The sequence below is a fragment of the Dryobates pubescens genome, chromosome 11 (genome assembly GCF_014839835.1).
Source record: "Dryobates pubescens isolate bDryPub1 chromosome 11, bDryPub1.pri, whole genome shotgun sequence".
NCBI classification, from domain to species: domain Eukaryota; kingdom Metazoa; phylum Chordata; class Aves; order Piciformes; family Picidae; genus Dryobates; species Dryobates pubescens.
In genome coordinates, this window is record NC_071622.1 from 10274039 (window position 1) to 10301155 (window position 27117).

Genomic DNA, 27117 nt, shown 5'->3' on the forward strand with positions numbered 1-27117 from the left:
CAGGAAAGAATTTCTATGCCTAATATTCAACCTAAAGCTCCCCTGGCACAATTTCAGGCCATTTCTCCTAGTATCAGGAGACAGAATTAGAGAGAAGAAACTGATCCTCACCCACAACCTCTTTTCAGGTAGTTGTAGAAAACAATGAGGTTCCCTCAGCTGCTCCTCATAAGGCTTGTTCTCTAGACCCCTCACCAGCTTTGTCTTGGCTCAATCCTGTTGGATCCAGCAGCCATGTGCTGCAGGACAAACCAGTGCAGAAAGGCTGATCAATGGTGCTGATCCATGCAGGTAACAGGCTAGGGTGTTTCTGGGTTTTCTGTGGGATCAGACCCTTCAGAGGCTACACAGGGAAACAGGAATTATCCTACAGGGGCTGCTCCCCATGGAAGGTTGTAGCTACAATCAGACACAGCAGTAAGTAAAAAAATGCAGCAGATGCTTTCCTTTACCTGCCAAATACTCATTTCAGAGAGGTGGAGCATTGAAGAGAGGTTCTACACTCATGATTTAGCTTTAGATAAGCCTATAAAGGTGCCACATAATTATTAGTGAGAATTAATCCACTATGGAGTGTTTAATAGGGCATCGCACCTGCTCCATGCTGCCATCAGGTGTTTCACATTTATCCCTTTGCCATGCACCTAGTCAAAACTACCACATGATAAACCTCTGGTCACAGAAGGAAGGAATCAACATCCCCTCAGGGTGCTGCCTGCTTCAGGAAGTCTGCCAGCCTCCGTGAGTGGCAGCAGGAGTTATTCACCCCTCCTAAACAAGTAGGTTCCAGCCAGCAAGGCTGATGCAGACAGTTGGTGAAGCAGAAGACAGTGTAAGGAGCTTCCTGGCCCAAGGAGGAAGCTCTTTAAGAGGCATACAGATGATCAGCCTGCTCAGCAGTAAAGTGAGGAGCATGAACAGAAATGCTGCTGTCACAACCACTCAGGCAACAGAGGGTTCAGCAGCAGTGGAGGGTACTGAGATAATTTAACAGTTCACTCACATTTGAAAGCCAGGCTTGTTCCTGTAAGTGTGCAGATTCTGCTTAAGCAAGCAACTTTTACAGAAGCTGTATAATGCCATAAAAAAAAATCTCTGTGGCTCAGTGCTCTGCCAGGAAGCCACAGGCAGACAGTAAGTACACACAGAAACATTTGCCACCTCCTAGGACAGCCTGGCACGGGGGCAGATTCTTGCAGTCACGTGAGGCAACAAAAAACACCTCACCCTCCATGCTGGAAGTTCTGCAAAGGGAGAACTAAGCACACCTACTTGCCTGGCTGCCTGCTGCACAGCATGATTGGTCTCCATTTTCCCAACTGTCTGCTTAGCAGATCTCACACTTGCTCTCCCGAGTTCACCTCTATGCTGCACACTAAGTCAACTGCACTACACCAATGTATTTCTACTTGTCCTACAGCACAATTAAGAGACATCCAAATGAACATGCCCATGCCATTTATTTCTCAGAAACAAGAAAGTCAAGTTATCTTCTGAGACCTTTCTTGGTTTGATGAGCAAACGACTGCTGCTAGAATGCTTCAAACGGAAGATGTCTCCAGGACCGCGGCCAGCACTGCATCGGCTGGTTTGGGACGTGCAGAGCCTGGTGCAGAATCTTGTCTTGTAACCTCCCAAAGGCAGTCTTGTGCACTGGTCAGATCTTTCAATGAAGGCTGCAATTGTGCTTTAGGAGAACTTCCCTGCCTGAGGTGGTGGCCCAAGGAAGCCCCCTGCTTGCTTGGTGGCAGCCCGGGAAGGAGCAAGACCAAGCATCTTCTGGATGTTCTGCAAAAACAAGAACAGCAAGGTAGGGTAGTGTCAGACTGTGGCAAAGGAGACAAAGAAGAAGTACAAATACAACCTCCTCTCTCATTGCAACAGATTCTCACCCACATAGCCTTACCTGCTATATACCAGACCTCTGTCCCTATTCATACCTTTAGCACAGAGCCAGGCCACCCTCCATAATGGCTACAGTTCAAGCTGGGCCACTCATATCCTCAACAAGTGCCTTATGATCATTAAATCCACATTTTGGTTGAAGGTTCTTCACCTCTGGCTATACACCACAGTCAGCTGGCAGGTACCTCAACGTCTCTCCACACAACAGCTCCCTTTGCATTTTCACTGCAGAGCACAGTCAGGAGTAGGTTCTTAACATATGCTCATGGGCAGAACCAAAGCAGCCCTGGGGGTTCACATGTTCCAGAAACCACTGTTGGTGGTGGCCATCAGAGCCTGAGGGTCTGCAAGCTGGCAAGGAAGGCTCTCTCCTAATGCAGCTGGAATTTGGGTCAGCAAGATGGCAAGCAGAGCGTGTGCCAAGCTCAAGCCAGGAGCTTAGGCACAGAATGAACATGAAAGCTGGTGATGCAGACAGAACAATGCTTTGGTGGAGAAATGCACTCTAACAGGACACAAGCAGCAAAAGCCCCAAACTGACTATTGGGATGACCTCATCTGCATCTGAGCAGGGTGCTTCAGTGGAAAACAACAAACAAGGAAAGAAGTAAGCAGCAGAGCCAGGCACTAGCCAAGAATCACCAAGGCTGGAAGAGACCTCAAAGACCATCGAGTCCAACCTGTCACCACAGACCTCCTGACTAAACCATGGCACAAAGTGCCACGTCCCAGCCCCTCTTGAACACCTCCAGGGATGGTGACTCCACCACCTCCCTGGGCAGCACATTCCAATGGCTGACAACTCTCAGAGTGAAGAACTTTCTCCTCACCTTGACCCTAAACTTCCCCTGGCACAGCTTGAGACTGTGTCCTCTTGTTCTGGTGCTGGTTGCCTGGGAGAAGAGACCAACCCCCTCCTGGATACAACCTCCCTTCAGGTAGTTGTAGAGAGCAGTAAGGGCTGACAGTGGAATTTTTAAATCTGATGCTTTTCATGATTTTTGTGTGAAATTCCTTTTAAGTTTTGCAACAGTGCAACTACAAAGAGACAGCAGCTCTTCCAGCTTCATCCTTCACTGTAAGCAACTACAGCTCAAGATGCTGCTCCTGCTGTGCTAGCAAAACAGAGACAACTGATGCAGAGGAAAGAAAAAAACAAAACATCAAAAAAACCCCACACCCCACCCTGTGTCCTCCTCATGTCACCAGCTGTGTCCTGGCTATTGAGACAACAAAAAGAGGGAGGAGAATTCTCTTAAACCCGAGTGTCCTCTCCAGAATAACTGTCAGGATAGCTCAGACAACAAGGTCATAATGATCTTAACTTTTAGATCATGGAAGGAAAACAAACTGAAGACCACAAACCAAAAAGGCAGGCAGAGCTTCATAATTCCACAATAGCTAAATTTGAAAGAAATGGGAATCATACCAGGTGGAGACTATGGAAAGAGAAGTTTCAATCCACACACAAACATGAAAGTAGAGCAGGGGAACACTTCAAAAGGAGCCACATCAGATTTAGTCCATGGTCCACCTAAATTAGCCACTGGTTGATACTCAGCAACTAAATAAGAGCATTTCAGTGTGGGATACTCCTTTGAGTGGTTCCTCTTCTCAGAGTGTCCTTAGTTGAAATAGAGAAACAAGAGAAGCAGCTAAGGAACAAAGTCAGCAACACCAGAGGGTGCTGCAGAGTCAGCAGCAAGCAGGACCAGGATCCTGCCAGCGTTGTGCTGGTTCACTCCTGCTTGAGATCCTAGCATAGCATCCATGGATGCAAGGAAGAATGCACTGCCTCCTGCCTGGTCCTTTAAGTATCAATAAAGCAGAGAACTGTGGTGCTGAAGTCTCCACCTGCCTGAGCAGTCCCAAGAGGAAGACAAAAGGCAGCTCGGCTGTTTGTGGATTCGACTTCAGTCACTTTTAGCATTATCATCATAGAATCATTTAGGGTGGAGAAGAACTGAAGATCATGGAGTCCAGCTTCCCACAGCAGCTCCCTCCCTGCTATGGAAGGCAGGCAGCCTCCTGCACTAGCTGTAAAGTATGTTATGCTGGACAGCAGTCCTGAAGTCTACATAGCTGGGAACACCAGGCATGGGCAAGGTCCAGGAGAAATCTCTCCTGTCCACTGTGGGCTGCACTGCACAAGGAAGCCTGTAGAGCCCACCTCCAACACAAACAGGATAACCACCTTCAGGAGCAGGAAGGGAAGCAACTAAGGATCCATATTTCTCATCTGAGGTGTCCTGAATTTTCCTTAAATGTCTGCAGGAAGGACAGGAGCTGCTTCTGCTTTTGTCTTCAAACCCAAAAAGGGCAACATACATACAAGGCAATGAGTGGCTCCAAGCCCAGGCTGCGTGGGAAAGTGCACTCCTGGAAGCAGGGATAATTGTTGGCTCCCCTTCCCACTGGGAAGATATTCCAGAGAGGAGCAGCCTAATCTACAGCTCAGACGTGTGAAAGGGAAGTGAAGATCAGCAGCGGATTCCTCTTCACACACAGCACAGGTGAAGGCTGGGAGCTCAGAGGCAGGAGCAGGGACAAAGGATGTAACCCTGACATTATGCCTCCCACCCAGCCCAGCAGCAGACTTTCCCAGCTGAAACCCAGCATCTCAAGGACCCTTGGAAGGCCTCTCCCAGCAACCCTCCTCCCTCCAAACAGGAAGGCAGGAGGAACTAGGAGACAGGATTTACGTGCCAGGGAGAGCTGGGAACAGCGCAAAGGAAGTTACTCACGGTGAGCTGACTATTTTGGGAGATGCTGGCCAGGTCACAGGCAGCAAGCTTCCCAGTCACTGTTTGAAGAGTTTTTCACCCCCACATGCCTGAGGACCACATGAAGAGACTGCCTGATGCTGCTGCTACCCATCCCACTAATGTCAGTTTAATCACCATCCAGTTAGTCTCCCCCACCCTTGCATACTCCCCTGCATTTCCCTCCAGGTCATTCTTTTCACACACAGGAGTTCCTCTACAGGGACATCTCTCTTCCCTGCCTTTGATCCCTTTGCAGGCAGCTCTGGGATTTAAGGGAAGGCTGATGCATATATAGTCATCTTAGCCTGTTTGCAGCCTATTCCCTGACTTTTGATACATCTCCACTCTTTCTCCTCTTGTGTCAGCAGCAGCAAGCCAGACACCAGCTCCCACATCAGCTCTCCTGCTTTGGGCTCACAGCTGTTTTGAAGCTGACTTGGTGACATTTCCCCTTGTGCACACATAAAACACAAAGGGTCAGGAAGCTTTCACCTCCTCACTGAAAGCACCAAAAGCAAATCTTTGGCACCATTTTTAAGCCCTTAATTACTTTCTTCCCCTCTCCCATCAGGCCTCTCACAGCCCTTCAGAGTCCTCTCTCCCATGCTATTATCACCCAAGCTCCTTCAAACAGTAACAAAGGCAAGAGGCAGTATGCCAGCTATCACAATTTCAGCTCCCAGTTTTCCAAACACTAATGTGGATGGTCTCTACCCTTCCCTTCATGTAGCAAGGAGGAAGAAACTGAGCTGCCTAACAGCTGGAGATCAGCAGGTACACTTAATCTTACAGATAAGGCAGCACTAGGAAGACTGCAACCTGACACTTCAGAGCAAATCCACCCTTCCCCAAAGCAATAAGGTCATTTCTGCCTCTGCAGGGCCATGAGCATGATCTCTCAAGCACAAGGGCAACCTATTGTTCCCCAGAATTTCTCCTGAAAGCCCAACTCACTACAAGCAGTTCAGCATTTCTGCCCAGAACCAGCCTGGACCACCACTCAGTTCATCCTGTCTACTTATTTCACAAGAGGAAACATCAGGAAATGCCCACAAGTAGAACTACCCACAGGAATTCTATTTTGGGACAAAAATTAATGAATCGGGGGAGGGGGGGGATTTTTCAGCAAGGGAGTTCCCCCTGCAAGCCAATGGGTGCAAAAAATTCCTGCTGACAGTGCTTTTTAGTTACTAGAAAGAAGGGACTTTCCATCTAACAGGTGAGTAACACAGAGCAGAGCCAGGTAAAGTTGCCTGAAGGAACAGCATCAGACCACAGTACCCCAGGAATTCAGGAAGACGATCCTAAGAGCTGGAAGAGTCTCACCTGCAAGTGTTTTAAGATCAGGCTGGATTGAGGCTTTAAGTAACCTGGTCCAGTGGGAGGTCCCTGCCCACAGCAAGGGAATTGGAACCAGATGATTTTTAAGGTCCCTTCCAACCTCAACCATTTTGTGACTCCTTCAACGTGGCAAACCCTGCTTCAGTTACTGAGAAGTGAAACAAGATTTGTCTTGCAGCAAAGAGAATAAGGAAGCCCCTGACCTTTGGTACTCTGAACCTGGCCCTGCCTGGAGTGAACACTGGGCCAGATGACCTCCAGGTGACCCTTTCAACATGACATTCTACAGTCCATGATCTGCTCTCACACAGATCAGACACAGATCCATTTCAATGCAAGGACCCAATACAGAAGGCTACAGCGAATTTCATTCACTAGGTGTGGACTCTGTGACTAAAGGAACGCTCTAACATTAAGCTGCTGCCATCAGCTCATCCAAACTTCTGACAGCAGCTGGCACAACACACCACTTCCCTTTGCTGATCCACTTTAAGCTTTTCTAAGTCCCTCAGCACCCCTGAGGAAAAGCAAAAAGCCAGTCAAGGAGAAGAGCAGCAAGAATCCAGGAAGTGAATCAAAGAAAAAGGGAATGTAAACACAGATGAGCAGACAACTTGCAGCTAGTTGCACCAGCATTCAGCCAGCCCCCAGAGTCTATTAACTTATCCCCAGCACTCTCTGGGGAAATTTGGCAAAGTAGACTTCTGGTTGCACTGAGAAGGTCCTCTTGTCTTCACTAGCCATTCTGCCACTTAAGCTGCTAGTGATTCTCTCTGAACAGGCACTTGTTTCCCTATCCTCACTGGTTCTTCTGTCATCCAAAAGATGTGACCAACCAGTTTTGCTGGGGAGCTACTCTTGGCATCATATCAGATCCCCATTTTATGTCAATCCCTCACACTGGAAGAGACTCAACACTAAAGGCGAAGTTCTTCAGACTGACAAAAATCAGGCAGGCAGTAAAACCAGGAAGGGCAAAGTCAAAAGAACAGGTTTAACCCTTTCCTCACTTTCTTAGCAAATTTATGGATTGGTTGAACCCTTACAGAACTTCAAGCCACTGAGGAAGCTTTCCCTGAAGATGCTACACTTCCTTCTCCTATTACTGCAAAACTCACAATTACTAAGAGGCAGGACTTAGAAACTGGCTTCTGATAGAGGCAGTCTCTTGGTACGGCAATCCACAAGGCTATCAAACACGCACACCTAAGGAAGGAGCCCTCTTCTGCTAATTCTGTCCAAGCACCCTGGTGCAAGTCTCTGGTCAAAGTCTTCCACACTGGTTCAGGACAGTGGCTGCTTCTATGATCCCCATCTAGAGCTGCTTTGAATCTGAAGCACAGGAGTGAAGGCAAACACAGAAACCACAAACAAACAAAGATTATATGCAAGAAACTGGATAGTTGTAACTGACTCTTCTTGGAGACATGCTCTCCCTGCTGGAGGCATGCAAGACACAGCAAGGTACTCACCTGTCTGATAGACATGGTGCAGAGAATGTAGAGGAAGATGAAGGAGCAGTCAGTGTAATCCTCACCCAGAAGGTTGCGGTGGGAGATACCTTGGATGTATGAGAGGGGGATAAACGGAAGCTTTGCCACCACTCGGCCATCAAATCTGGAAGAGAGCAGAAAGAGAGATCACAATTTGGGACAGTAAGAGTGTTTGGCTACAGAAAGAACAAGTGAGCATCTTCAACAGGCCACTGGAGCAGACAAGATCACACAGAAGCCTAAAATCCTATGCTGCCTTCTCCAGCCCACCTGAATATATATTAAGCCTCCCTCCTCTCTTAAAAACCCTCCATCCAGTCACCCACAGGGTATGCTGGCTGCCTTCAGTATCAGGTTTAGCACAGTCAGAGACATAGTGTTTCATGGTGATTGAACTGAGCACCCAGACAAGCTGTCAGTTCATCAAAATCTTGGTGTTTTGCAGTTTACTGAAAAGTCAAATTTTGCAGATCACTTCCCAGAACACAGCCAGCACACGAACAAAAGATGGATGACTGCTGCCCTGCTGGACTGCACTTACTGCAAGGAGATGGGCTCCACTTTAAACAAAAGAGCTTTTTTTTTTTTTAAGCAGAACATGAATCTTTTCTGGAGCAGCAATACTTTTCAGCACAAGGAGGATGCACAAGAGAGCCATCCACAGAATGGCTTTTGATACCAACAGCCTTCTCTGCCTTAGCGCTGAAGACAAAGGCAGCGCAGGGGCAGGATGAGACCGCATATTCCAAATGAGCTATTCTGCTTCTGGAACTCCTCCAGGTTCACATTCCAGGGCATCAAGCAGAGTGTGAATTCTGGACAGTTTGCAAAGATTTCTCCCAAGCCAGACAGTTGACCTGATCTTTTGAAGTGAGCGTGTACGACGCCTCATCAGCATGTGCATATCTGGATGTTATTTTCTCTGCGTGTGCTGATTTTCTAACAGGTGTTTCTTGTTTCAAGAGCTCCTCAACGAGCGTCCTTTCCTGTGGAGATGCATTCACACAGCCACAGCTCAAACACACGCCAACTTTGTTTACATCTCACAGGCAGTTTGGCAACAGAGCTAGGAACGGATGTTTATCTCCCTGTAACATCCCCCAGCGGCTTAAAATGCTGCGTTATTCCTGCTGTGACAATGACAAGTACTTCAGCAGTAGGACCCCGAGGTAGCTGCTTTTAACTCCAGCAGGTTTTTGTAGCTATCATGAGGAGACACTCAAATGCATGGCTCTGAGCAAGGCTGAGAACTCACTGCGTTAACAAGTTCATGACAAGAGACAAACTGAGACACACAGAAGCTTGACTTCTCCCCCAGGAGAAATCCCATCTGCTTGGAGGCCACCGCCGCTACGCATCTCACTGCCCCAAGTTTACCTTCTGAGACACAACAGTCATTCAGCTGCTCATCTTCAGCACAGCATTTTGCAAGGATGGTTAAGAACCAGCCTTCTTGACACATGTCCTTCCAGCATGATCCACCCTGCTGCCCCATTACCGCTGACACCACGAGAGCACGCCGGTCATCACAGGAATTTCCATTTTGGCTAAGCTGGCACTTGGCAGAGGTGCCCAGCCACAAAGCAGCTGTGTATGCATAGTTACTTGTCCAAAGGTCAGCACATCGTGCCACTTCCATGCAATTCCTGCTCCTTTTGACCTCCAGAGCAATGAACTCATTCAAGAACAGGAAAGGCAAGCAAATGAGGCTACAGCCACTGCAGGTGTGAGCCACCCTTTTCCTTCCACACCCACATGGAAGCCCTGCCAGTAGCAGCTTCCTGGAGAGAGCCTAAGAGCCTCCTGAATTCACAGCTGAAGAATAGAATAGACTGGAATGGAATCGAATGGAATGGAAGAGACCTTCAAGATCATCGCATCCAACCTATCATCCAACACCACCTAATCAACTAAACCATGCACCCAAACACCCTATCAAGTCTCCTCCTAAACACCTCCAGTGGTGGTGACTCCACCACCTCCCCGGGCAGCCCATTCCAATGAGCAATCACTCTCTCTGTGTAGAATTTCTTCCTAACCTCCAGCCTAAACCTCCCCTGGTGCAGCCTGAGACTGTGTCCTCTTGTTCTGGTGCTGGTTGCCTGGGAGAAGAGACCAACCTCCACCTGAAACAAGCAGCTGCTCTTTATGCCATGGCAAAAGAATGACAGTATGTGAGTGAGAACTACATCAAGTCCAGCAGCAGGTTCAGTGCAGACAGTGCAGGTTCAACCCACCAAAGCCGCTGTCCATATACAAATGCACCTGTTACCTTCTACTGAGACCAGGAGCAAAAAATTAACTATCTAGCCCCAAAGGGCAGACAAGCAAATCTATAGATTTTAATTCAGTAGCTGCAGCTATCAGCAAGAAAGCAATTTCCTTTAGAATTCTCATAGAGCTCTCTGGATACTCCTGCTGTTCAGATTCCCTCTAGGGAAAGGGGCAGTTAAAGGAAAGATATGCCCAAAAGCTTCCTGTCAACCCTGTCTAGTAGTGTGGCCTCTGTGGGCAGGAACCCCCAACACAGGAACAAGACAAGTAAATTTGGTGGCCATAGAGAAGAAGAAACCAATAAACTGGGTGTTTTTAGGTTAATATCTATGGAAGGAAGAGCCACATAGGATTATACCAAAATCAATTCCTTCCTAAAAGCTCTTAACGAACTTACAGTCCTGTACGACCTATGAGTCACAGCCTACTCTGAACTGCCTTTTCTCATGCCAGAGAAAGTGGGCAGAGAAAGGTGGGATTTTTCTGGGGGCTGAGTTTTTATAAGGGGCAGGGTTCTTTGTTGTGGTTTTGGCTTTTGTTTGTCTAGTTTGTTTGAGGGGCAGAGGTGGTGGTGTTTGTAGCGCACCCAAACACCTAGGCAAGCACTTGAAGGCCTCAGGTGCAGCACTAGTGCCATGGTCTAGTCATGAGGTCTGTGGAGACAGGTTGGACTCGATGATCCTTGGGGTCTCTTCCAACCTTAGTTATACTGTGATACTATAAATCATCCACAGACACCGTGTGGCTGGGCACATGACTCATGATTGCACTTCATCCCTGCTCAGGGCTGCAGTGACATGAGACATTAGTGACTCAAGATTGCACCCAAATCTGAAAGTTCTTTAGCACTGTGCTCCTCTGCTCAGTGTCACAGCATTCCAGAGAATGCTAGATGCTGAAGTCTGACTAAGCTGAATGAATAGTCCACACAGTGGCACTTCTGTTATTCGCAATTTATCCACCCACAACTCTGCAGTAAAATAACAACTGAGTATCCTAGGGACTGCCAGCACACAGGCCAGAGGTTTTGGTGCTCAAGAACATAAATTCCTGTTTTCAGGACAAATACAAAGCAGCCTCCCAAAGATTACACCAAGCCATACTCCAGGAAGCTCACATTTAAAAGACTGAGTCAAGTGTTAAAAGTCAAGCAGGGCCTTTCAATTTTGCTATCTGTAACCAAGCAAACCAGCTGGCTTTGTTTTGTCTGTTTAAAACTGAACCTATCCCATATGTGTGTTTTTTTAAGCAAAGGAAGATTATAGAGTCCATGCCTGGCCCTGTGAGTATCTACCTTAAGTAGAACAACAACAAACTCTGCAGCCATAGCTCATTTCTAAGGGCAAAAGAGCTGACCCAGTTTTGCTTGCAGGAGCATTCTTTGGTCACGCTATTATAGCCAAGCCAAAAAAAGCTGAAGAATGTTGCTGCTTGCCTGACATCTACCAAACTTGCCCTAATAAAGATGTTCACAAGAAGAAAGAGTATTAGAGATTAAATGAAAATGGTTTAATTGGACTGCACTCAGCGTGCAGCATTCCCTCTTGAGCAGAACAAGTGTGTGGTCACCAAACAACAGTATCTTCATATGAAATACTGATCTGTTTTATACAGGTTAGTGATGGTTCTTGGAAGGACTCTGTCACTGTAACACTTCAGGAGGATATATTCACAATGCAAATTCATGCAAGATGCAGGAAGTTGATACTTACATGGAGTTAAACATTCCCATCAAGGCAGTGAAGCAGAAACCAATGGCAAGCATGGATTTCATCCGAACCTGCAAGTAGAAAGATCAGAGACAATCAAAACAACACTGCACTGCCTGCACTGAGGCATTATGAGATCACACCTTTAAGAGCAGGCTTTGTACAGCAGCACTGGAGAAGGAAAGAAAGATACCCAAAAGGCCCAAGGAGTTGGAAAAGTGACTGGAGAAGTCCCCCAAAGAGGAAGTTAATCAACAGCTGGGTACAAAGACTGCCAGAGTGGACCACTGATGCGAAGAGCTGCTTCAAGGGAAAGAAAAAGTGCTCAAGAATTGTCCTGTTACCTCCCACAGGTTGTTTTTCACTTTAAACCTATGCAACCCATCAGCAGGGGATCACTAGGAAGACATAATTTAGCAGGGGAAGTCAGGCAAATTAACTCTACTTTGAAAACATCATGGAAGACCAAAAGATGAAAATAGCTAAGGCTGGGCATGAGACAAGGCAGTGACTGATGGAGAACTCTGTGGCTCATTCTGAAGTCTGTGGCTGCCACAGAGAATTCTGAAAGGCTTATCAGTAGAAAAGCTGCTACATCTGCCAACTGAACAGTCTTTCTGCTGGAAAGCTGAGTGAAATCTTCAGCAGTCAGGACTGCCTTTCATTTTCTCACCATTGACAAGTCTCTGTTGTTATTCTTCAGTTTCTCTTCTTGTCTCTCTGTAAATACCAAAACAAGAACAGTTATAATCAGTTATTACCAACCTAGAAATCAGAGTGTTTTCATTTCCAGGAAGGCTTAACCTCCTTGGCTCTCCACACAAACAACACTTCCAAAACCAGCTCCAGCTTTCTCTGCCAGACAGTACAAAGTGAAAAAGTGTACAGAGTCAACGACTTCTCCATCACAGCAACATGCAGCAAAGCAGACACAAAAGAGGAGGAGGCCAGAACCACACAATCAGCACTTTGGAAAGAAATGTACAGAATGCCAAATCTGCTGACTCAACCAACTGACACAGTGCCACAGCCACACTGCCAGAAAACAATGACAGTGCCTCTATCCCACCCTTCTGAAAGACAGCAGTCCCAATTTGCTGCACACCAGGCTCATCATTAGAAATACATTCTAGCAGGATTTCACCTGGGAGGTGGCAGAAGGGACTCCAAAACACAGAGCTGGGAGCTGTAACTCAGCCAGGTTAACATCCTGCTGGTCTTGGTAATAAATTTGGGACCCTTGTCACACCTCAAACATTCTCCCAAGAGGAAAGATGGTTTCTACATCAGTCTCAGCAATGTGTTACTATGCTGTGGATATAATACTTTAAAGAAACTGCCTTGGAAATTTGATCTGTTCAAGTCACCACAAACTTCCAGTTTTCTGAGAGTGCATTTTCCATGCCCTTCACTACAGGGCAACTCTGGTCTCAAGTGTTATCCACCACCTGCCACCTTTCCTGTCCCATGTCCCCATTATCTCTTGGACACTGTACTGCTCTCAGACTGAGAATCCAGAGGGGCAGCCACTGCTTGGAATCAACACCTAGCTGAGGTAAGGATGTGAACAATGAAGAAATATAAAACCAACAGTGTGAGTGAAGAGAGGGGTGATGCAGAAGGACTATCAAGGGCTATCCAGCATGTGAGTTGCCCAGTGGATCCCTACTGAAGTTTAAGTACAGGAGGCCCACAGCACAGAAGCTGAACAGTTATCTTTCAAGGCCCTGCTAAATAAAGGAACTCATGGTGTTATGAAAAGCAAGAGCAACATCCCAAACCAGTTTCTGAAGAGCCCTCTCTGCTATTTTCAGTTGCTTCTAACTACAAACCACCCCCCAGCAGGAACTTTCCACACACCTGCTTCCTGACCCAGGTGAAGAGTTTTGTTCTGGGAAATTTCATTAGCCACAGGCCAGCTCTTTAGGAATCTCATTTGGCACAAATACTTGTTTTTTCCCCTCTGCTGCATACCTAACCATCTATTTAGATGGGCTAAAGGTCACACAGGGATAAAGAATACAGCCCTGATACACCTGACCTGTTTCTCACCCATTTCTACAAATTCAAAACAAAGGGGCTCTGGTTATCCTCTCACCTTACATAAGTGCTGTGTTCCTGCTCAAGTCAGACATAAGCAGCATTTAGGTACTTTGCTATACAGCTGGGTAGAAGCACAGAGGACAAGCACCACCCTGGAATCCAAAATCATCATCATCTGCTCATGGGAACACAAACCACAAGGACACAGCAATAATATCTGCCAGCACTGGGTTTGGTTGGTTGAGGGTTTTTTGTGTGGTTTTGGTTTGCTGTCTGCCTAACACTCGTGTGGACCCCAGGGAATGCCACTGTCTCTTCTAGGAGCACATGGATGCAGAAAGCAGTAGCAAAGTTTCAGCCAACAGTCACACTCCTTAAGCTGAAATGCCACCAGGGTGCACCGTGATGTTGGAGGTGTTCTGCTTCAACAGTGTGGAAGGTGATTTAGAATCTCTTTGACTGAAGCTGATTCACTTCACACTTAAAAGTTTGATAAGCAGTCAACAGCAAATTAAGCTTTCCCATGCAACTTTCACCCTACCCTCTTGTGCATGTGCATAATTCACTCCCTAACGCAAGCAAGTAACATCATGCACACAGCTCTTGCCTTATTCTTTGCACAAAACAGATGGAAACTGAGGCAGGTCTGTACCACAGCTGTGACTTATCTTTAAAGCCTCAGTTCATTCTAATTTGGTTGGGTTTTTTAACAGAATAGTAAGACTTAAAGGAAACCCATCTCAAACAAATTGGCTGTTACGACAATGCTACATCTTGCAGAATGATTCAACATCCAGCAAATTACTGGAATCAGAGATTTCAAAAGCACTTAACAGCTGTAAGTCATTTTTCTGGGTGTCCAGCTTGACATTTAGGGACTGATTTTTCACCACTAAGAATTCAGCTTTGCCTGAAAACAAATGAGATACTGAAAATATGCAGCATTTGCAAGGAAAAAAAAAAAACCACCACCACCAAACCAAAAACCCCAACAGCAACAAAAAAAGAAATCCCACTCTCGGTGTCTTACTCTTGGCCAGCAAACACCAGAGCAAACAAAATCAGTGGTCATTTCCTTCGTTCTGTTCTTAGTCCCTTTGTGCTTTGTTTTTTCATTTGCAAAACAAGATTATTTCAGTGTGCAAAAAAACCCTGGTGGAGCATCTGAATTCCTCAGATTCTACTGTTTATTAGTTTAGTCCAAACACAAGTGAAATATTCCCTGCTAGGGACACAGCTTGGATGATGCCCTGCAAAAAAAACCAAGTCACTGCCACGCTCTTAAGGGTGGACCATGTGCCACAGCAACAGGCAACATTAAAATGCAGCCTTATTCCTCCCCCTCCCCAAGCAGCATTTATCCTATGCAGGGATTGTTCAAGATTAGGAACTGAAAATGCAGAGGAGGAAGAATTTTGGCTCCTGTCCTCTCAGAAGTCTAGCGACAACAGGTTTTATACCTAGGAAGAGCTGTTTGAAGAGATGTTTATACTTATCCCCAAGCTTTGTACAGATCAAATGACTAATCCAGCTACCTGGTGTTACAGAGGAATGAGGAAACCAACTCCCAGGAGCTCTCAGAAGTGTTCCTGCCACAAATTCTGTAATAATTTACCAGAGCTTTGCTGCACGTTTGACTTTAGAGTCCTGCAGATAACAGAACACTCTAAAGGGCCACGAGGATGATCAGGGGGCTGGAGCACCTCCCCTATTATAATGGACAGACTGAAGGAGTTGGGGCTGTACAGTCTGGAGAAGAAAAGCCTCTGAGGAGACCTTATTGTGGCCTTCCAGTATCTGAAGGGAGCTACAAGAAAGCTGGGGAGGGACTTTTTAAGGTGTCAGCTAATGATAGCACTAGGGGGAATGGAACAAAAATAGAAATGGGTAGATTCAGATTGGATGTTAGGAAGAAGTTCTTCCCCATGAGGGTGGTGAGACACTGGAACAGGTTGCCTGGGGAGGTGGTAGAAGCCTCATCCCTGGAGGTTTTTAAGGCCAAGCTGGGTGTGGCTCTGAGCAACCTAATCTAGTGTGAGGGGTCCCTGCCCACGGCAGGGGGGGTGGAACTAGATGATCCTTGAGGTCCCTTCCAACCCTAACAATTCTATGATTCTAAAGCTCATGTCCATTAAACACCTACCACGTTGCTATAGCATAACTCTACTTAAAAAAAGTTACCTTTACCCAGAATGACAATGAAAAAAAAAACTACCTAAAACTGAGCAAAACTCATTTATCAAACTTTAAATAAACCCAAGCACAGTTAATGAGCAAACACCTTCAGCTCTGAAACAAGAATAGAATAGACCAGACCAGGTTGGAAGAGACCTTCAAGATCATCGTGTCCAACCTATCATCCAACACCACCTAATCAACTAAACCATGCAACCAAGCACCCTATCAAGTCTCCTCCTGAACACCTCCAGTGATGACCCCACCACCTCCTCAGGCAGCTCCAGAAGTCACAACCATGCAGTCATACAGCTACTGCAAACTGACAGTGCACTGCAGCAAAGAGCTTTGACAACAGTTCACAAGAGTCATGGATATAAAGATTTAAATCAGAGAAACAGGCAACCAGTGCAGAAAGAAGTGCTGCTCCTCTCTGTGATGCTGCCTTTCTCTGTGTCTGACCAAAACCAGCCAGAGACTAGATGTCTCATGTCTTGGATGAGTAAAGGCACAAGTGTTCATACCCCAGTCAAAAGGCCAAGAATCAGCTCTAGCACCAATTTAAATAAGCAGTTTTGAAAGGAAGGGCTATTCACTTCCACAAGTGGCCCAACATTCCCCCCTGCATGGGGCACTGTGCTCCTATTCCAGTCTTACCTATTTTCTTTTTCTGCTGTCGGCCTGCTGATTCAGTTATTGTTTCCTTCTTCTTTTCCACTGAAAAGAAAGATACTCCATTTTTGCATGGGCACACAACTGCTCCTTTTCCACACAAAATATTTCACTCCTTTAGAAAGCAGGGGCACAAAAAGAAGGTAAGAATGGTAAAGAACATATTCAGCATCGAGTTATAAACCATCCAGGCTGACTCCACAAGGCACTTTGAAATAATAATAAAAGCATTCAAACCCTAGGATGAGATATCAGAATATTTAAAGGGTTAATTTAACACACTGTCAAGAGCCCACTACATTGTTAACTGAGAAGTCTGGGGGCAATTTTGGCTCAAATGCTGATTTGTCATTAGTACTAGACAGCGCTTTTGATGAGTGTAATGAAAAGTGCTTTGTGGCAAGCTCTGCTCCTGACGATCTGCAGTGGGAAGCAGAATAAAGAGAAGCCTGTGTTCTCCTACATCCCTTCCTCACAGGCAGGCATTCTCAGGGGAAGTGCTGCCCAAGCAGTAGGCCACAGCCTCTCCATTCTTCATTTAATTAGTGCTGAAGCATTTCCAATGTTTTTAAGTAGAAGCCTAAGCTCCAAGTTACTAAACTCCCAAATCAGACACTCACCGAGCGTCTGCAACCGACCACCACCGCAGCAAAAAGGGCTAACACAAAGCCAGCAGAGTGATCTTCTAACCCAGTAACTGGGCTGCTCTCCTGCTGATAGCAAGAGCAGCTTTTCCAGGAAGTAAGACATGAATTTAAGAACTAGAACAAGAGTACTGCAAGAAGTGAGGATGACAAAGCATGGCTAAGGTCTAACAACAGCTAAGAGCCCTTCTTAACTCTAAGCTCTATGCATCTGTACTAATCAATAGACTTGTCTCCTTATCAGTTTAGAGACCTGAGCATTAGGGATTTTCTCCCCCATGAAGTACCCTCAGCACTGACCTAGCCTCGATTTCATAGCCCAGCTGAAATGAAGGCAGCTAGACTTCCCAGTCACACCAGGATTTGTAGTGCTACCTTCTGAAATGCCTGTGGTAAGTCAGTCACAGCTGCTGAGAAAACCACAGCGACTCAGACAAGATACCTAAACACCATCTCCTGTGGTAACACAGTAGGACACTTGTTTTTTTCAAAGAACAGGCCTATCTCTGGTGGGCAGGCAAGCACAAGGGGAAAAAACAGGGAAGTCTGCTCAGAGGGAATGCTGGAGAGAGGTGCCAGAACACCCAGCACACTTAGTCCCCACAGAATGCTTCCTCCATAACCTTAAGACAAATCCAGCTAGAGGATCCTGATCAGTCCACCCCAAGCATAGGACATATAATTTCATGGCCCCCAACTCTAAATCCAACTGGAGAACACTATGAATATCTAAAAGGCTATCTATTGCTTCCAGCCCAAACAAGAGGGCTCCTCCAGACCTCAGCTTCACTCCAGACACCACCAGTGAGAACCAAAAATAACTGTCAGGCAGTCTCCCAAACCTGTCCCTGGGAACACAGGACACAACACAGCAGCAGCTCCAGAGCTAGCTTTCAGCCCTGCAAATTCACCGCTCTTATGTATCCCACACCACTTTCTGTAATCTCTGCAGCAGCCTCGGACTTGAGCCTCTCAGACTGAGGACTGAGAGTAACAAAGCCTGCTCAAGCACACCACTTGGCCAGTTCGTCTCTGCTAACGATCCTAACGATTGCTAGGACTCTCATGGGAGAGCTTAAAGGTCTCGAATGTGTTTTTTCCTGTTTCAGATGTGTTAGATAACAGTTGAGAGGTGTGGCTCAAGTGGTCCACTTTGCAAGTTGTCAGTTAGCCATCAGGTCGCCCAGCTGTCTAAGCTTAGCACAGGGGGGGAAAACAAACAAACAACAAAAATCAAAGCTGAATTAGTAGCACCCCCTTATTGTTTTACTTTTCTGTTGCTGTTGGGAGTCGGGGAAACAAACACTGAGGTTAAAAGCTAACTGAGATATACGAACCTCAGACCTTTCCCTTCACGGATAGCCTAGATATCAGGAATGCTACAAAACCAAACAGCATTGAACTCTTACAGCAATCATCAAGCCCCAGAGATTAAATCCGAGTAACTGCTTTTGGAGCACCACACAGCACACGCATACTAGGGACACTAAGTTTTCAGCTGGGTTTCAACTACTTCTCTAACTACTACTTCTGGGGCTAATTCTACTCTACTCGTTTTTGCCAGCCAAGTGGGATTAAAGTGAGGCAGGCAGAGATGCAATCCCCATCCGATACTACCGTGATGACAAAAGCCCATCTTTTAAAAGCTCTGACACAAGCATGACTAACTTCAGATCATCAGTTTATTTTGCCCAGGGGAAGGCTGGACTAAGATAGACTGGAAAGAGCACCCAGTGATAACAATGTTCTCTCACACACTAAGAGTGCTGATATCATGGTGAAATATTTTTGAAGTAAAACCATCTCATGTTTGACCCCAGTCATTGTGTGCTGTCTCTTACTGCTGCAGCTTATGTAGGGTACACACAACGAGTTTGAAAGGTTAGATGAATTTCTCCTCTGCTTCTTGGCTTCTGATACAGGCAGGTCTATGCTCAAGCCCTCCCACCATTCCTCTTAACATTTGATGCCTATCTTCTAACTGTTCATCTTCTGCTGCCTGTTTCCTTCCTTCCTCCCCCATCCCTCATTCATCCCCTCCCAGACCTCTCATATCTCCTCTGTATGGAAGTAACCTGGGGCATTATTTCCTAATGATTTATATTTGTTTCCATTTTACACAAGCATAATTTGTTTTTCTGTTGCCTGATAACTCAGACCTTTCTATCATGACTTTGCCCTTACTCATCCTCCACCACTAATCAACACTCTTTACATAAAATGCTTTCCTCTCATTCATTATTCAATGCTATTTTTTTTCTTGCTACAGATCTCAAATTCTCCACAGCCCTTGAAAAGCAGAAACTACATCTCTGAACTTGTTTTAGGTATCTAAAAGAATCTACAGACACTGGCTGCTCATCTTCAGAAAAAAAAAAACAAACAAGATGATGTCAGCACTGACCTCTTACTCCCCCCTGCCCCACATTAAGAAGGGAGGCAAGTCACACAACACCATAGGTTTTTGCACTAACTTTCCCTCCAGGAAGACACAAATCAAGAACAAAAGTCAACCCTCTCAGTACAGATTTGTTTTAACATCAGGCTCCTTAAAAATCCAATCTGGAGAAGGATCTCTCCTTCAGCAGAGAAGGCAGCAGGAATTTCTCCAGACTCCATTCAATTTGATACCTGCTAAAGCACAATCCAACAAGAGCAGCAAGACACATTCTCTAATGGCTGAAGAATACTTACATTTCTTGCTCTGTTTTTCCACTTCAGCCTTTAATCTCTTGTATTTGTCTGTTCGGTATACCAGCACCCAAGTTATACCTGAAACAAATACTTAGCAAGTAAGTAGGTAAATAAAGACCTCCTACAAAAATAGGGACACAAGTTAGCAAATACATGTGCACACTACACATCATGTCTATAAAAACACATTATAATATAGAAAAAGTGCCAAAAATCACCAGAAAGCTGCAGTGCCACTTTCCTTCCAATCCTCTTCTTAAGTTCCATGTGGCAATGGTGTCTATAACACAAATGCCTCTAGCAGTTATCAGCTGTCTACTGGATATTGCTGTTTGGGGGGACTTGTTTACTTCCTTTATGCTAATATTTACTGGCTGTTCACCGTATCACAGTATAACTAAGGTTGGAAGAGACCCCAAGGATCGAGTCCAACCTGTCACCACAGACCTCACGACTAGACCATGGCACCAAGTGCCACGTCCAATCCCCTCTTGAACACCTCCAGGGACGGTGACTCCACCACCTCCCTGGGCAGCACATCCCAATGACGAACGACTCGCTCAGTGAAGAACTTTCTCCTCACTTCGAGTCTAAACCTCCCCTGGTGCAGCTTGAGACTGTGTCCCCTTGTTCTGGTGCTGGTTGCCTGGGAGAAGAGACCAACCCCTTCCTGGCTACAACCACCTTTCAGGTAGTTGTAGAGGGCAATGAGGTCACCCCTGAGCCTTCTCTTCTCCAGGCTAAACAACCCCAGCTCCCTCAGCCTCTCCTCACAGGGCTGTGCTCAAGGCCTCTCCCCAGCCTTGTTGCCCTTCTCTGGACACGTTCAAGTGTCTCGATGTCCTTCTTAAACTGAGGGGCCCAGAACTGGACACAGGACTCAAGGTGTGGCCTAACCAATGCAGAGTACAGGGGGACAATGACCTCCCTGCTCCTGCTGGCCACCTTAAAACCAGAAGTTGATGAAGACAACAAAAACTTGTGTGTGTTTTGCATTTTTACAGCACCTAATTAAGGCTTGAGGAGTAATTCTTGCTCCTGCCAGGGCCTGTCCCTTACTAGTAGCACATTTTGAAAAGGCAAATAGAGATACTAGGCTAGAAGAGAATCAAGAGAATCGCCCATCTAACTCTCTGCATTCAAACATGACCAAAACAAGTTGTGCCCCAATCACAGAACCAGTAGCTTGTGACCAGTTTAATCTGAGCTCCCACCCAAAGCTTTTTCCCCCCCCTTTATTTGGCTTTGATTTGACAGCAAGGCTGTACTGCTGAGCCTAAAAGGTAAACATATGCAGAGATGGGAACGCTGCAGATGTTTCTGAGGTCAACACAGCTTTGTGCTGTGAAAGGAAATGGGCATGTACGCCATCTAACCCCAAATGCAATGCTTTAGGGCTCCCAAAAAGAAGTATCCTATCATGCCTGGGATTTTCCCTGCCTTTGAATGCCTAACAACAGTGTCTTGTAGATTTGAAGATAAAGCTCAGTGCCACAGAAAGGAGACAGGCTTTGACTGTAATTACCCCAAATGGTGTCTATACAACCTGTCCTTAAAACACTGCACCTAGTTCAACTCCCCATTTCAAAACCTTTTTTTTGAGCAGCACCGGTCATCATCGTTGGAAGTTCAGGTGCTTTCTTCACATCCTTTCCACTGCTACAGAAAATCACCTGTGTCCTCTCTCAGGCACATTTAAAACTGCTTTCCCATCTTCCCACTGCCTTCCTCCTTCTAGACTAAACAAACCCAGCTTTGCATCACTGAGTAGTTCTGTTCAAGAGTCCTCCGAAGCGCCCATACCTGCCGCAGCTGGCCCCGAATAACTGAACTTCGTTTCCCGCCCTCTTCTTCCAACATCCACTCTCCCTTCCTTTCTGCCCACCATTCTGAGCAACCCCAAACCCCTTAACCCGGTCCCCCCTAGCGCTCAGGGCCGACGCGGCACAGGCGAGAAGCAGCCTCCTGCCAGCCTCCTTCCAACCGCATCCGAGCCGCTCCAGGCCTTCCCACAGACTGAGCAACCGGGCCAGGGCCGGCTCCAAGGTCTCCCCGCTCGGCCACAACCCAACAGGAACAGGCCTCACGGGGCGGCGCCGCCGCAGCCCGACACTCACCCTCGGCGAGCAGCGCGGTGCACACGGAGATGAAGACGATGAGGAGGGTGTCAGCGAACATGGTGCTCATGGTGGTGCCAACACCCCCCTAGCCCGGTAACGCCGCCGCGCTCCCGGAAGCAGACTCCCACCACCCGGAAGCTACCGAAGGCCACGTCGCCTAGCAACAGCCGGAAGCCGGGGCAGACACTTCCGGGAGCTGACGGCTGCCAATCCCCGCGGCGCTGGCCGAGAACCCGCGGGAAATGCGAGGGGCGGGGCAACGGCGAGCAGACGCTGCTCTGATTGGGCGAGGCGGCTGCCAATGCTGGCGGCGAGGCGCCGCCCCTCCCGCTGGGCCGGAGGGTCGAGACCTGACAAGATACTTGGCGAGCGAGGCCGACAAGGGATGTCTTTCTTGCTGCGGCTGGGGGAGCCGTCCTCCTGCCCCAGCACTCCCCAGATCCCACACACCTGGGTCTGGTGGTGTGCAGGGCCCGCCCTGCTACCTTGCCAGGCCGCGGTTCTCCGCACGGCTCCCTCTGAGCCACTCCGAGGCCCTTTCCAGGGGAGGATCCACAGGGAGTTTGCTTTTGTTGAACATAATCCTCGCAGTCAAGAAAGGATTGGCTCGGAGCAGCCTTTCAGGTTTCTAAAACCGTGCCCAGGATCAGTTTGCCGATGGCTTGCATATCTTGTTAGCGCAGAGCGGTGGGAGGCATTTTCGGGGATCAAATATTTACCAGAACTGTTACCTGCCCTTCATCAGGACTCGTTGTTGGCCCATACAGCCAGAAGCAGAGCACTGCATTCAGTGATTCAGAGGGTTGGAAGTCTCTGGAAGAGGGAGGTAAATCTTCAAGTTGCTCCATGTGTATAAAACATTCGTGGGTGGGACAACACTAAGGACACTAACGAGGGCAAAGAAATAATGGCAAGGATTTAGCAGGGAGAGTAATTGATTTTTATTGAGGCTCCGGTGATTACACCTGGAGCAACAGAACTAGACCAAACCACAAGTTATAATGGAGTAAGGAGACCTAGAAAGCAGAAATACAGAAAAAGAAACAGGGCAGGCAGGGAAGGGCAGGTTTGTTCAGTCCTTGCATAATAGCAGTTTGCCATCAGCAAAGAGTGATGCACTGTGGGATTACATGTGCAGAGCTGGGTGAAAAATAAGAGAAGTAAAGAGCCCTGACAATGCCCTTAAACACTGTTCAGAAAGACGTAGTTCAGAGAAGGCAGCACAAGTAATACGTGAGGGTGTGAGATTAGACAGCAAACAAATCAACAGAGCCTGATGACATTTTCATACACGGAAACACAAAAGCTACATGTGTGCACAGTGAGTCAGGCGTCACTGAAGGCTGCAGCTAAGCACCCTCTGTGCCCCAAGGGAGATCCCAGTGATGCGTTCAGGCACAACAAGCTTTCTGCAACACAGAGGGAGAACTCGGAGCAGAGCCTGGCGGTGAGCAACAGGAGTTCAGTGGGAGTGAGAGCCATGGAGGAGACAGGGATGAAATGAAGGACCAATGGATATTTCAGTTTAGGGTGAGCAGCAGGAAGATACAGCTGATGATGTGGCAGGACCCATGACAGTATTTTGTGCCCTGCTGTGTGCACCTCATGCACTTGGTTGTATGCCATCCTCTGCCCTCTCTCCCTTTCTTTAGAGCTCCCTAGCATTCCTGGCTGTTAGGTGTATCAGTATCAGTCAAGGCAGTGTTTGGAAATGGTTTATCTTATACCACTATGGAAAATTATTCACACCCTCCCTATTAGTTATTGATACTCAGCATGGTCGTTCAGATACAGAACACTTGGGTGGCAGAAGGTAGGCCAGGAGGAGATGGTCAGTGACATGACCCTCTAGAGTGTCCACACCTTGAACTGGTGGTAGAGGTGTCATAGGGTCTTTGTAATTTCATCCTGTCACGTTGAGTCACACCAGGATCTTTATCAGCAGGTTTGGGTTTTTTTCAGACAACAGAAGGCATATTTATCTCTGTGGCATTTCCTTTCTAAAACAGTATTCTGTGCTTTGATCAGCATGTAAAGGACAGATGAAGAGTTCAGTGCAGTTTGATTCAATCTAACAAGCCTGGACTAGGAGAAAAAGGAAAGCATTGTACATAGCTCTGGACTGGCCTGAGTTAGGAGCCAGTGCAGTTGTCAAACATTCTAGATACAGCAGAGGTAATTTATGGGGGAATTTATGGAAGCAACCTCAAAACCAGATTAGAGGAGAGACATGTCCTAACATTTCACATAGTGAAGTCTCCAGGCTTGAAGTAAACAAAAAAAGTATGTTAGTGACTGGCAGCTAGGAAGAAGAATGTGTAATGTTTTCAGATAAATTTTGAGGAAAACATCTAAAACTTAACTGGGACTTGAATTTTATTCACTTTCCGTTGACAGCTCTGGCCTGGTTTTGAGAGAGCTATTAATCTGATCTTTGCAAGTTCTCCTTGTGTTCTGTATAAATAAGCCTTGAATATCCTTAGCTCATACTCCTTGAGGGCCCATCAAGAGGGAATTACTTACCCTTCCCTCTACAAGCGTGTCTGCTCCTGCCACATGTCAAACGTCTGGCTTAGAAGGGGAAACAGACAAAATGCCACCATGGGCATCCTGCAGCAATGCTCACCTCTTGAGTCAAATGGACAGCACAGCCTGAAACAGCTTGAGCACAGCAGAGGTTTTTATCTGTCCCCAAGCAGGGCAGCAGAGAGGCTGGCAGCAGTGAGTGCTGGCATGAGGAGAGCCAAGTAACCTGGAGGTCACAACATGCTGAAGGGGGTTTGCTATTCAAATATGGGTGTGTTGGTGTGGGGGCAAGAAAGAAGAGCTGTGACTATCTCTTGGGACCTGTCAGTGCGTGCAGGAGCCATGCCCAGGGTCAGCCCTTGGAAACTGGCATGGAGCTGTGGGAATCCACTGGAATTCATCCCTGCAGGAAGTTCTCATCTCTATATAGCAATTCCTCCCCTGGCACTGGCCATGTGTGGTGCCATGCTCCCATGCTGCAAGCTGCAGCCCTGAGGCCACAGATGGAATTGGGAGTGGTAGGCAGAGAGGGGCCACGCCTTCCCAGGAGATCCTCTCTCACATCCTGTGTGATGAGGGCTAGGATGTGTGATCTGCTTGGCAAACAGTTCCACACCTGTTTCACTGTACTGCTGTGGGAAGCTAAAAACCTCACTAAAACTTAGGATCCTGTGAAGAGAGCAGGGGAGGGACTCCAGGGCATCCCTTAGGTCTTCTGCTGCCCCAACACACAATCAGCTCTTCTAAAAGGCTTCTATACAGGAGCTTGCCTAGCTTACTTTTTTAAAGCCTCGGCAGTGGACAGTTCCAGAACTTAACCATAACCTAGTCTAGTTGGCAATGTCCCTGCTCTTGCAGGGGAGTTGGACTAGATGACCATTGAAGGTCCAGTCTGACTCAAACCAGTCTGTGATTCTCACCCCTAAAAATGCCCTTGAGCACACATCCTGAATTGCAGTTTGATCTGGCAACCTTTTGTTACAATCCCTGTGGCTCAGAGACACCTATTCCCTTCCTGTTTCATGGAATCAGAGAATGGTTTGGGTTGGAAGGAACCCTAGAGATCATCCAGTTCCAACTGCCACATACACACACACCATAAGCAGGGACACCTTCCACTAGATGGGGTTCCTCAAGGCTTCATCTAGCCTGGTCTTGAACACCTCCAGAGAGGGGGCATCCGTAACCTTCCTGGGCAACCTGTTCCAGTGTCTCACCACCCTTACTGTAAAGAATTTATTCTGAATCTCCAGTCTAAATTTGCTCTCTTCAAGCCTCAATCCATTCCCTCTCCACTCATTGCTACAAACTCTTGTGAAAATTCCCTCCCAGCTTTCTTGTAGGCCACTTCATGTACTGGAAGGAAGCAATAAGGTCTCTCTGGAGCCTTCTTTTCCCCAGGCTGACAGCCCCAACTCTAGCAGCCTGTCCCTTACAGGGGAGGTGCTCCAGCCCTCTGATCATCTTCATGGCCCTCCTCTGGTTCTGCTCCAACAGTTTGATGTCCTTCTTGTGCTGTGGGCATGAGAACTGGACACGGTACTCCAGATGGAATCTCACAAGAGCAGGGCAGAGGGGAAGAACACTTCATTTGTCCTGCTGGTTTGTGGCAGCCTTTTGTGTATTTGGAAATGGTCCTCATGTCTGTCATCTTTTCCTCAGACTAATTCTGCAGGATTCCTGCAGCCCTTTTGCAGAGCCAAACCCCAGGCTGTTCTTCAGACCCCACTGGAGTGTCTCTGTCAGGCCTCACTTTCCATGCAGCACAGTGCATAGTGGGATTGGTACTCAGCAGAGGGTACCCACCTACCACATCCTGCCTACCTTTAGGTGTCCCAGTGGGGTGTTTTGTTTTTTCACAGCAGCAGAGCCTTGACTCTTTGATTCACTCTACTCCCAGATCTTTATCTGCACCAGGGCTGGCCGACCAGCCAGTTCCCATCTTGTATTTTCACGGATAATTACCCCAACCTAAGTATGGTACTTGGCACCTACCCCCATGGACTTTCACCCTACATTTTTGCCCAGCCTTTTTCCATTTTGTCAAAGGCATTTTGACTCTGAAGCCTGGCCTCCAGAGTGCTATGGGTCCCCTTTGCCAAAGACGTAAGCATCATTTTTGTTCCTGGCTTTGTGTCACCAGTGAAGGCCACAAAAAATTATCTGAGGGCTGGCACACCTCTCCTACAAAGAATGGCTGAGAGTTGGGGTTGTTCAGCCTGAAGGAGGCCCCAGGGAGACCTTATTGTGGCCTTTCAGTACTTAAAAGGAACCTTATAAAAAAGCTGAGGACAGACTTTTTAGCAGAGCCTATTGTGACAGAACAAGGGGTGATGGGTTTAAACTAAGAGATTCAGACTAGATGGAAAGAGGGTGCTGAGACTCTGGCCCAGGTTGTCCAGAGAGGTGGTAAATGCTCCATCCCTGGAAATATTCCAGGTCAGGTTGGACAGGGATCTGAGCAACCCGATCTAGTTGAAGATGTCCCTGATCACTGCAAGGGTGTTGGACTAGATGACCTTTAAAGGTCCTTTCCAATCCAAACCAGTCTGCGATTCCTAAGTGCTCACAGGAGCAGGGCCCGGGTGGGGGCCATGTAGGGGGGTCCTACCCTGGTGTAGTGCCAGCGCTTGCTGCAGGCGAGTGATCAGCGGGATTCATGCGAGCCAACCAAGCCGGCGGGAGGAGGGCGCGAGTGCCGGTGCAGCAGGCGGCCGCATCGCCTTTGTCCCCAGAAGCTGGGAGGCGGCGGGGGA

The 27117-nt window shown here is 47.3% G+C and overlaps 1 protein-coding gene across 1 annotated transcript; it reads right to left on the bottom strand.

Annotated features, from left to right (window-relative positions):
- Positions 1-1419: 1419 nt before the first annotated feature.
- TMCO1 (transmembrane and coiled-coil domains 1) lies at positions 1420-21983 on the bottom strand. The gene is made up of 7 exons (XM_009901922.2): positions 21833-21983; positions 19716-19793; positions 16363-16422; positions 12161-12207; positions 11491-11558; positions 7484-7628; positions 1420-1788 (listed from the first exon to the last, which is right to left on the bottom strand). Exons 1-7 carry the CDS (start codon positions 21900-21902, stop codon positions 1690-1692), a joined length of 567 nt encoding a protein of 188 aa, XP_009900224.1. The 5' UTR covers positions 21903-21983; the 3' UTR covers positions 1420-1689.
- Between the last annotated feature and the right edge of the window lie 5134 nt (positions 21984-27117).

Excerpts from the sequence above, each read along its gene's own strand:
- TMCO1 (XM_009901922.2), bottom strand. The coding sequence starts at position 21,902 with ATGAGCACCATGTTCGCTGACACCCTCCTCATCGTCTTCATCTCCGTG. Across the intron at positions 16,423-19,715 it reads GGAAAAACAGAGCAAGAAAT|TGGAAAAGAAGAAGGAAACA; the intron begins GTAAGTATTCTT and ends CTTTCTTTTCAG. Across the intron at positions 7,629-11,490 it reads ATGGGAATGTTTAACTCCAT|ATTTGATGGCCGAGTGGTGG; the intron begins GTAAGTATCAAC and ends GCTCTCTTCCAG.